Genomic DNA, 11,782 nt, shown 5'->3' on the forward strand with positions numbered 1-11,782 from the left:
AAGGCAAAAAGACAAAAAAAAAAAAAAAAGAGGAGTTCCCGTCGTGGCGCAGTGGTTGACGAATCCGACTAGGAACCATGAGGTTGCAGGTTTAGTCCCTGCCCTTGCTCAGTGGGTTAAGGATCCAGCGTTGCCGTGAGCTGTGGTGTAGGTTGCAGACGCGGCTCGGATCCCGAGTTGCTGTGGTTCTGGCGTAGGCCGGTGGCTACAGCTCCAATTTGACCCCTAGCCTGGGAACCTTCATATGCCACGAGAGCGGTCCAAGAAATAGCAAAAAGACAAAAAAAAAAAAAAAAGAAAGAAAAGAAATCCTCCTGGAGTTCCCTGGTGGCACAGTGGGTTAAGATCCCAGCATTGTCACTGCTGTGGCTCGGGCATCAGCCCTGGCCCTGGAACTTCTGCGTGCCTCTGGCACAGCCAAAAATGAATAAGTAAACAAATAATCATAACACAACATTGTATATCAACTCTACCACAATTTTTTCAATGCAGAAACAAAAAAGAACCAAGATCACACAGTGACCATCCTGGGCTCCAGGAAGGCGTAGAGGGTTATTTGCTTCCTCCCCAAAAGGCCCCCCGTTCTATGTTCTTTGTCTGTTTTTTATTGTTGTTGTTTGTTTTGGGGGTTTTGTGGGGTTTTTTTGCTTTTTAGGTCTGCACCCGCAGTATATGGAGGTTCCCAGGCTAGGGGTCCAAGTTGAGCTGTAGCTGCCAGCCTATACCACAGCCCCAGCAACACGGAACTGGAGCCGTGTCTGTGACCTACACCACAGCTCACGGCAACATGGGATCCTTAACCCACGGAGCGAGGTCGGGGATGGAACCCATGTCCTCAGGGATGCTAGTCGGGTTCATTACCACTGAGCCACCACGGGAACTCCCTACTATACTTTTTAAAGTTCAGGTGTCTATCCCATGGTCACAGTCCACTAAATTAATTTAAATTACTCCAGAGGGGGAAGCCAGATGACCAGGTTTCTCTGACTTAGGTCTAAATCCATGAAGAATAAATTAGATCTAAGAGAAAACGTGAGGCACCCTACTCGGGGATTTGGTTCATGGGCTTTGTGCCATCTAGGCTTTTTTTTTTTTTTTTTTAATTGAAGTATAGTTGATTTATGATGTGTTAGTTCCCAGCATACAGCAAAGTAGCAAAGTGACCCAGTTATACACACACACACGCACACATATTCTTTTTCAGATTCTTTTTCATTATAGGTTATTCTATTACATATAGTTCCTTGTGCTAGACAGCAGGTCCTTATCTTGGGCATCTAGGTCTTTTGGTCACTGTCTGGATTGTTGAGACGTTCCCTCAGATGATGAGGGTCAATTGAAGCATGTGTCTTGTCCAGGCTTACATTTTTGTTTTCTTGTTTGAGCCACCCCGCGGCCTATGGGGTTCCCCAGGCAGGGGCTCAGGTTCCAGCTGCACCTTGAACCCACGGTGCCGGGCCTGGGACTGAACCTGGGTCCCAGCAGTCCAGAGACATCGCCGATCTCATTGAGCCACAGCGGGAATGCCTGTCCATGTTTATACTAGAAACTATGGTAAAACAACGAGTCCCCCATAACAACCAGTGGGGATATTCGGGGGGCCTTACAACAGAATTTCTAGGTGTTATTGTTTCTAAAGGGCCAAAAGTAGGGATCCAGTTATAAGGAATTTGCTTTCTTTACAGGTTTCTTGCTGCACATACTGCAGAGTTTTACCACCAGCCCACTCAACGACTTGGCTTCTTTCTCTATAAAGTGGAGGGGGCTGGGGTATCTAGCCTCCTGTCTTCTGCGCCCCTCTTTTGGATTCAGTAAATATCCAGTCTTAATCCCCTATTCTCTCCAACCACACACCCTCTGGAATTGACAGGGATGGTGAATCTTGATGTTCTCCCAGGCAGCGTTTATGATAGAAGCCGTTAGTTTTATTCAGCTTATTATAATTTGCATTTTAAATGTTTGGTTTTTAAAAGACCGTTAAGATTGCCATAACTCTACCAAGTGATTTGCAAGTCCCGAAGCCTGCCAGTTAACTCAGATGGCCAGAGCTGCAACTGCTTCCCATCAGAAAGGCGGAATCGGCGAGGAGCGGCCACCTTCACTCGCCGAGTGAGTCACCACGCCAAGTCACTTTGCAGATTGAGACAGAGAGCGTAGGATATCAAACTTCCGATAGAGCCTTCCACCCCTTCTGGTGATTTAGAAGTGGATTCTCTAATAGTGGCTGATTTTTTTTCCTTTGTTTTTTTTTGCAAAATAGTATCTACTTGTAAGAAGTTCAAACTGGAGCTCCCATTGTGGCTCAGTGGGTTAAGAACCCAACGTAGTCTCCATGAGAATGTGGGTTCGATCCCTGGCCTCGCTCAGTGGGTTAAGGATCCGGCATTGCTGCAAGCTGCGGTGTAGGTCACAGATGCGGCTTGGATCCCGTGTTGCTGTGGCTGTGGTATAGGCTGGCAGCTGCAACTCCAGTTCAACCCCTAGCCTGGAAACTTCCATATGCCATGGGTGTGGCCATCAAGAAAATAAATAAGTTCAAACTATACATGCTTATATAATAAGTAAAGTGGAATGTTCTCTCTGTCTCCTCTCTCTAGAGAGAGCTACTCAACATTTTGTGATCATTCTTATAGATACTGTTTTCTAGGTTATATATTAACATTTTTAAGCAAAAAAAGATTGTGTTTACGTATACTGTTTTGCAACTTGATTTTGTCTCCTAGCAATATATCTTAGAGACTTTTCCATCTTGTATATATATATAGGTCTGTCTCATTTTTAACCGTGGTGCTGGTTTCCATGGCATTGTTACATCAGAAATTATTTAATTCGTCCCCTCCGGTCTCAGTCTGGGTGTTCCCAAAGCTGATCCTGAGATAATGACTTGGGCGCAGGTAGGCGACTAGAAACGTGATCCTAGGAACCGCTGATAAGAGATTGAGGAAGGGAGGCAGACCAGCCAAGGTCAGTTGATGAGGGGGTAACCACAGCTTGGGAGGGTCCCAGGGGCACGGTCAAGGTCAGCGATTCTCTAGGAGGACTCCTAGACCTTTGAAAACCCATTATACTCATGGTTACAGTGTCTGTCACCAAAAGGAGACAGACCCCACTCAGCAAAGGGAAGAGGCTTAAAAGGCAGAATCCAGGGGAGCCCAGGCGAGAGTTTTTTCCGTTGTCATATACACAGCACTTAATTCTCCCAGTAACAACGTGTGGAACACGCTTAGTAGATCACCAGCTAGGGAACCTCCCTCAGGCTTTGGTGTCTGGGATTTAGATTCGGGGTCAGTCACCCAGGCATGGCTGGCTGACCGAATGGCTGGGTCTAGTCTCCAGCCTTTTCAGAGGTCAAGTTGCTACTGAATGGCCCAAGACCGCCACCGGAAATCACACGGTCACCACACACGGGCATGTCCTGGGTGGAAAGCAGCTGGCACTCCCGGTGGGATGCCAGCAGCCAAAGGTGCAGGTAGCCTCCAGGGTGGCCTGAGGGGGTGGGCAGGGTCCCAACAGCTTCAGCCACACTTGCTCATGAAGTGCTTTTGGTATTTCCATTTTTCGTTCTCATCAGTGGCCTTCTAGAGCAGGGCTTAGCAAAGCTCTTTGTAAAGGGCCAGACAGTAAATCGTTTCAGTTTTGCAGGCCACACCGTCTCTGTTGCAGCTACTCAGGTCTGCTGCCGCTGCTGCAGCACAAAAGCAGCTGCAGGCATGTAAAGTGAGTTTGACTGGGTTCCAATAAAACTTTATGTACAAAAACCAGGTACACACCACATTTGGTTTGGAGGCTCTTAGGTTGCCAGTCTTTCCTACAGAGGAATATTCTTGTCTGTGTATCATTCATTGTTCGTTTGTGCAGAGAATTCAATGAGACATATCTCCGGAAGTAGAATGGCTGGATCATTACATTATGACATTCTTATTTTGAGCAGATCCTGTGAAGCTCCCCTCAAAGTTGAACCTCCTTTCTCTTTCATCAACAGTGCCTCAGAATGTTTGAGATTTCCTTTCTTAAAACCCATTCCCAAGGAAGCAAAACCTATGCTCTTTTACTAGGATGTGTCTGCATTTTTTTTTTTTTTTTTTAAGGGCCACACCTGTGGCACATGGAGGTTCCCAGGATAGGGGTCGATTTGGAGCTATAGCTGCCGGCCTGCACCACAGCGACAGCAACGCAGGATCCGAGCCACGCCTGTGACCTACACCACAGCTCATGGCAGCGCCAGATCCTTAACCCACTGAGTGAGCCAGGGATCAAACCTGCATCCTCATGGATACCAGTCAGATTCGATTCTGCTGTGCCACAACAGGAACTCCTGTCTGCATGTTCATGCTGGGGCTTTGGAAAGGCAGAGGAAGGTAGAACATTTTGCCCCCAGGGAAGAAAACCAAATGGGGCCCGAAATGGTCTCCTGATATCTTACCTTAGATTCGAGGCCCACAGGAAAGGGGACTCCGGGAACTTGTTTTCATTTGGTGAAAATTAAACTTGACATTGCCCGCTAGGTGTGGTTCAAGAGTCTGGAATGTTACCTTTTCAAAAAAGTTGTGTTTTTTTTTTTTTCCAGAAGCATCAGAGAGCTTCTTAGCAATTTCTTTTATTAAGCAAAGATTCCATTTCTGATTTTGCCCTTCTTAAAGGATTTTCATATAAATAAAGTCTACCTGTGCAGGGTGAACACTTTACCAAATGTACAAAAAATATACGTGGTCCAGTTTTTGTTCACAGAGCTGACAGGCACAGGACATGCTGCTCTCTCTTTTTGTTTTTCCCTTTTGGCCATGCCTGCAGCATGTGGAAGTTCCAGGGCCAGGGATCGAACCTTCACCACAGCAGCGACCCAAGCCGCAGCAGTGCCAACCCCAGATCCTTATCCTGCAACACCACCAGGGAATTCCATGGTACACTCTTGATGGAAATGGCACAGTGTCTCAGTTCACCTAGTTCAATCAGAGTCTTTGGGGGTTTAAGACAGGGGATGGGGTTTTTGTTTTTCCACTCTTCTTTTTTTGCCCTTATTTTTATCATTTGAAATGCTTTATGTGAACCCCCCTGGGGAGAACAGAGACTCGTTGGTATTCAAGCTCTGTTTGGGGCCGCATCTTTCAGCTGGTTTAATTGATAAGTGGCATATGCCCCCCTGGACCCCAGCCTGCCTGGGCTCTGCTCCCGATGGGTGAATGAATCAGTGAGAATCCTTCTGTAGACTTTCGTCTACAGCACAGACGCAGCCTGCCTGGCTGTGAGCGAGATGGCAGGCCCAGTCTACCCACACTCAGATCGGGAATCAGGCAGAACTGGGCTGGGAAGGTAGATCAAGCTAACTGTCTCGTCAGGCTTGAAAGACACAAATTAAGCTTGCATCGGAATTAACAGCCTTCCAAAGAGACGAGGGGGAGACGAAATCACCATAGTCCTTTCGCTCAGGAAACGTGCCTCTGTTGCCTAAGTCTTTTTTAATGAAAGATCAGCCTAGAAATTGAGAATCCAAAGAGCAATGTAATGTTTATTGAGCACTTAACTGAGTGCCAGGTGCTGTGTGCATTATCTCACTGAAACCTCATGGTGACTTGTAAGGGAAAGTGCCATTAAGAGCCCTCTCCTGGGAGTTCCCTTCGTGGCTCTGTGGTTAACGAATCCGACTAGGATCCATGAGGATGCAGGTTCAATCCCTGGCCTCGCTCCGTGGGTTAAGGATCTGGTGTTGCCGTGAGCTGTGGTGTAGGTCACAGATGTGGCTCGGATCCCACGTTGCTATGGCTGTGGTATAGGCTGGCTGCTACAGCTCCGATTCAAACTTCCACATGCCACTGGGTGCGACCCTAAAAAGCAAAAAAAAAAAGTCCTATTTAGGGGTTCCCACTGTGGCACAACGGGTTTGGCAGAGCCCTAAAATGCAGGTTCCATCCCTGGCCTGGGAGCATAATGAGTTAAAGGATCCAGCACTGCTGCAGCTGCGGCTCAAATCTGATCCGTAGTGCGTAGCCTGGGAACTCTGTATGCCTCGGGGAAGCCAAAAAAGAAAAGAGTCCTATTTAATTGAGGAGGAAACTGAGTGTCTGAGGGGCTCCTTCTCTTGTCTCAGGGCTATCGAGTGACAGAGTCAGGGTTCCCTAGGGTGTCTGGCTCCACGGTCCAGAGCTTAACCTGCTGCTTCTTATCTGGGATAGACTCACCCCCTGGGGATGGTCAGGCCATGTTTGGAGACATTGGGGTTGTAACAGCCAGGGAGGGGTTGCTCCTGGCATCTGGGGGGCAGAGGCCTGAGGTGCTGCTGGACGTCCTGCAGTGCCCAGGACACTCCCACGGAGAATTATCCAGCCCCTGATGTTGAAGAGCCAGGCTTGAGAACCTGGTGCAGCCACGCAGCTGGACTCCAGTGATGGCCAGCGGGTCCACCGGGACTACCCAGTTGTGCTCCGAGGGTGGGCGGGAAGTTTAAAGTTGCAGCAGAGGGAGCTCCACAAGGGAATCGGGGAATTCTCAGGGGTCCAAGAAGCAGGGTCCTAAAAACGAGGCCCCCGCGCCTGCACTTGAGGAATGTGGAGTCTAACGCCTCTGTCTTGCACCTGCCGCTGTCCTGTCCCCCTCCTTCCTCTCTGGCTAGTGTTCGGCCACAACATGAAGAGCAGCAACGACTTCATCGGCAGGATCGTGATCGGCCAGTACTCTTCCGGCGCCTCCGAATCCAACCACTGGAGGCGGATGCTCAACGCCCACCGCACGGCCGTGGAGCAGTGGCACAGCCTGCGGTCCCGGGCCGAGTGTGACCGCGTGTCTCCTGCCTCACTGGAGGTGACCTGAAGGCTGCAGGGAAAGCAGCTTTTGATTATGAGACAAGGACGAAAGGACAGAAACTTTAAGACAAAACAATATGCCATATTCCTGTAACACCCACACCTGCACACACACACACACACACACCCCTCCTCTCAGAACTGGGAGGAAGCTGACTATTGATCACAAACCAGCTGCCCTAAGGACTGAGGTCTGAGAACTTTCCAGAAGCCCCGTCCGTAGGTCATGTGCGGAGTGGGCTCTGCTATGAGACTTCTGGGCAGCGCCTGCTCTTGTTGATACCCCCCTCACCCCCAAATTCACTTTCACCCCTCGGGCCAGAGAAAGGACCTCCCCAAGGGTGCCAGCCTCCACGAAGACGAAATTCGCCAAGGATTTGGCCCGTGTTGGAAGGCCCAATGCCTGTGCCCAAAAGGCACACACCCACTGGGTGACTCCAGAACGGGCTGCGCTTCCCTGGGGTTCTTCACACCTGTCCCTTTCCCCCCAAAGTGTAAGTATTCAGTCTTCTCTTTAGTGGACGTGATAAATAGCTTAGACTATTTGGAGAAACCAAATGGCAGCAAAAAACATCCCGGTGTTGGAAACCTCTCCTGCTTAACTGGATTCCTCCCTGTGTTAGCTTCTTCCTGGAGCCCCTGTGTGTGTGTGTGTCCATGTCCGTGTGCGTGCACATGTGCCCTCACAGATGAGCCTGTGTGTGCCCTTGGTGAGGAAGGTGCCCGGCTGTGGCCTCAGTCTTGGGCACCTCCTTCCCTCTGCCCGTCCCGTCAGTGACATTTCACCCCAGCGTCCTCCTGTCTGTCCGGACCCTACCTGCAGTCGCAGTAGCGTGTGTGAATGTCAAGTTAATAGACTCCGATGAAGCAGAAGTAACTTTTTTTATGATTTTCAAATGTTTTCCTTTTTTTAGGTTTTTATTTTTTCTATTATGGTTGATTTACATTGTTCTGTTGATTTCTGCTGTGAAGCAGAGTGACCCAGTCATGTGTGTGTGTGTGTACATAGAGACACATACATGCTTTCTCTCCCATTCTCCTCCGTCAGGTTCCATCACAAGTGACGGGATACAGTTCCCTGTGCTATACGGCAGGATCGCATTGCTTCTCCATTCTAAAGGCAATAGTTTGCATCCACTAACCCCAGACTCCCCGTCCATTCCACTCCCTCCCTCCCTCACCCCTTGGCAACCACAAGTCTGTTCTCCAAGTCCATGAGTTGGTTTCTTTTTCATAGAAAGGTTCATTTGTGCCATGTATTAGATTCCAGATATAAGTGAAATCATATGGTATTTGTCTTTCTCTTGCTGACTTCACTTAGTGTGAGAGTCTCTGGTTCCATCCAGGTTGCTGCACATGGCATTCTTTTGTTCTTTTTTTCTGGCTGAGCAGTGTTCCATTGTCTGTCTAGACCACATCGTCTTCATCCATCCATCTCTCGATGGACATTTTGGTTGTTTCCACACAAGTAACATTTTTTGATAGAATCATGGTGATTGTGACTCACAGACCCGCTAAGGACAGTTAGGTGGAGTAAAACGGCCACTGCACCCACAGCCGCCCAGTCCGTCTCCTTCCTTGTCACATTCTGGGGACCGCCTCTGTGTTTGTGTGTGAACCCAAGTTGTTCCTCTCGTGCTAAGAAAATAGTGCAATTAGAATAGATCTCTCTCTCCCTTCCTCTCTCTCTCTCTCCTCTCTATTGGCTGCTTCTGTATCTTTTCCCACAGCATATTGTCTGGTATCATGGGGAGCTATTTATTGAAATTAAAGATTATTTATTTGGGCCATGCATTTGAGTTACCTTTTTTCTTCATGAACACGGGTGTGGAAGGGGGCGTGTTTCAGTTAGGTCTCTGTAACAAAACCACCCTGATGGCTCAGAGCACTGGTATATTTTTATGGTCGTAAATTTTGTGGTTCAAGACTTGAGACCAGGAGTTCCCATTGTGGCTCAGCGGGTTGAGAACCAGACAAAGTGTCCGTCCGTGAGAATGCGGATTCGATCCCTGGCCTCTCTCGGTGGGTTAAGGATCTGGCGTTGCCACAGCGGTGGCCTAGGTTGCAGAAGTGGCTTGAATCCTGTGTTGCTGTGTCTGTGGCAAAGGCCTCAGCAGCAGCTCCGATTCAGCCACTACCCTGGGAACTTTCATATACAGCAGGTGCAGCCAAAAAAAGAAAAAAGGATGAGAGAACAAACAGAATGAGGGAAGATGGGTCCATGCCAGGCAGTCAGGACTAGAGACCAGGTTCTATGGTGATTGGGCCCACGGGCTTTGGGCCAAAGATGCCGTAGTCCAAACCTTGGGCCCAGCACCCCTTACCTGCGCCCTCGCACGAGTCACAGAGCTGCTCCGAGCCTAGGTTTCCACATCATCTTACTCAGGGCACCTCGGAAGTAGACGCTGAGGCAAGGGCCTGGGTGCCGATGTTTTATTTGGGAGCCGAGCCCAGGAAGCATAAATGGAAGGACGAGCAGGGGAAGAAGAGACGCAGACAAGGCTGCTCTGGGGCTGTCGTGCTGGGGGCCCTGGTGGAATGCACTTGAGAATGACCACGGTGGGGAAGCTGGGCTCAGTAACCACTGCCCCTTATCTCTCAGGGCCTGAGGGTTGCCCCCTGGAGGACTTCAGTGTTTGGCACTTTGGGACTTTCCTGAGTGGACATGGGTTCCATCCCTGGCCTCGCTCAGTGAATTAAGGATCAGGTGTTGCCACGAGCTGAGATGTAGGTCACAGAGGTGGCTTGGATTCTGCATCGCCATGGCTGTGGTGTAGGCCAGCAGCTGTAGCTCCAATTTAACCCCTAGCCTGGGAACCTCTATATGCCGTAGGTGCAGCCCTAGAGACAAAAAATAGATAAATGACAAGAGGGCTGACTAAGCACCTTGCCAAGGGCTAGAGATCTCACTGAAGAGTTCCCACTGTGGCGCAGTTGGTTAAGAAAGTTTGGATCACTGCAGAGTTGCAGGTTCAAGCCCCAGCCCAGCACAGTGGGTTGAAGGGTCTGGCATTGCCACAAACTGTGGCGTAGGTTACAGCTGCCGCTTGGATTCAATTCCTGGCCCAGGAACTTCCATAGGCTGCGAGTGCAGCCATAAAATTAAAAAAAAAAAATTCATTTAGTCTGTACTGGGAGACGGGGTCCTCCAAGGTAATTAAGGCTCAGCGACGTCATCAGGGTGGGCCCCAATCCAACATGGCTGGGGCTCTTCTTTTTTATTTTTTGCCCTTTAGGGCTGCACCTGTGGCCTATGGAAGTTCCCAGGCTAGGGGTCAAATCAGAGCTCTAGCTGCTGGCCCACACCACAGCCACAGCAACTTGGGATCCAAACCATGTCTGCGACCTGCACCACAGCTCACGGTAAAGCCAGATCCTTAACCCACTGAGTGAGGCCAGGGATCGAACTTGCATCCTCACAGACCCTATGTCGCGTTCTTAACCCACAGAGCCACAATGGGAGCTCCCTGGTGTCCTTATAAAAGGGGAAATTAGAACACAGAGACAGATGCACACAGAGGGGAGGCCTTGTGCAGAGACATGGGAAGAGATGGTATCTGCAGGCCCAGGGGAGATGGTTCCCTCACAGCCTTAGAAAGATGCAAGCCTGCCAGCACCTGGATCCTGGGTGATGCTTGCTGGTTGATGAGAGGGAGCAGCAGCCTTTCACGTCTCCAACGAGAGTTTGTCAGGAGATGAGGGAAATATGGGGAAAGGTGAAGGAAGGACTTGGTTGCTATAGAAACCTGGGCCCAGGTGCCCTGCCGTGGGCTACCTACTTGGCTTAATTAGCATCGTCCTCCCCCTCAGCTAGGAAGTGGGAAAAGAGGTGCCTGGACCACCTACACACCCTTTTGGGGATGCAGGATCCAAGTTTGAAGGAAAGAGGTGGAGTAGAAGCAGGAATAGGAAGTTTTTTGTTTGTTTGTTTAGGGCTGCACCTGCGATATATGGAGGTTCCCAGGCTAGGGGTAGAATCGAAGCTGCACTGCTGGCCTCCACCACAGCCACAGCAATGCCAGATCCAAGCCTCATCTGCGACCTACTCCACAGCTCACGGCAACGCCAGATCCTTAACCCACTGATTGAGGCCAGGGATCGAACCTGTGTCCTCGTGGATACTAGGCAGATTCGTTTCCGCTGAGCCACAACAGGAATGCCCATCATATTGGGTATCTTAAATACATACATTTTCCCTTGAAAAAAAATAGATTTTAGAAATTTTGCCTACCCTTGTCTATAGCAGTGCTTCATAGCATTAATATACATATGACCCCCTGGGGATCTAGTCAAAATGCAGATTCCTAGTCAGTGGGTCTGAGGTGCGGCTTGAGAGTCTGCGTTTTTTTCCTTCTTATAGCCGCACCTGCGGCCTATGGAAGTTCCTGGGCCAGGAGTCCAGAGCTGCAGCTGCAGGCCTACAACACAACCACAGCAACACCAGATCTGAGCCATCTCTGCCACCTACACTGCAGCCTGCGATAATGCTGTATCCTAACCCACTGAACGAGGCCAGGAATCAAACCCGCATCTCACAGAGACCATGGCAGGTTCTTAACCCCTTGAGCCACCACAGGAACTCCAAGATTCTGCATTTTTAATGAGCTCCCAGGAGATGCCAGTGCTGCTGGTCCAGGGACCACACTCACAATTAAGCAGGTCGCAAATATTTTGCTTGTTTCCATCCAGAGAGGGAGCATGAACCAATTTACCAAAACCCCCAGCCCTCACCTGTTCCATTATCAACACAGGTCATGTAGGAGGCTCATTTGCCAAAGCAAAGGAGCGCCTCCTCTTTCAAAAGGATTTCCAGTGGCCTGGGTCGGACCCCCTCCTTCTCCTCCTGGTAGCTTTGCGCAGGGGTGTTTGGTTTCCATGACATCAGAGGCCTCCAAAAGGTGGTCAGCTCACCAGGGATGGTGGGGAGCAGAGAGGAAGCATCCCGGCTTTCTTCTGTCTTTATATTTTGTATCGACTTTTTAAAA

General features: G+C 49.6%; 1 protein-coding gene across 1 annotated transcript in view; it reads left to right on the top strand.

Moving 5' to 3' along the window:
- Positions 1–7,724, top strand: part of SYT17 (synaptotagmin 17) — a 76,747-nt gene extending 69,023 nt beyond the window's left edge. The window contains exon 8 of the mRNA XM_047780408.1: positions 6,608–7,724. Within this exon, the coding sequence (XP_047636364.1) occupies positions 6,608–6,804 (197 nt within the window). The 3' untranslated portion in view covers positions 6,805–7,724. The remainder of the gene's footprint in view (positions 1–6,607) is intronic.
- Positions 7,725–11,782: the final 4,058 nt, after the last annotated feature.

This window comes from Phacochoerus africanus, chromosome 5 (assembly GCF_016906955.1).
Source record: "Phacochoerus africanus isolate WHEZ1 chromosome 5, ROS_Pafr_v1, whole genome shotgun sequence".
Classification (NCBI taxonomy): domain Eukaryota; kingdom Metazoa; phylum Chordata; class Mammalia; order Artiodactyla; family Suidae; genus Phacochoerus; species Phacochoerus africanus.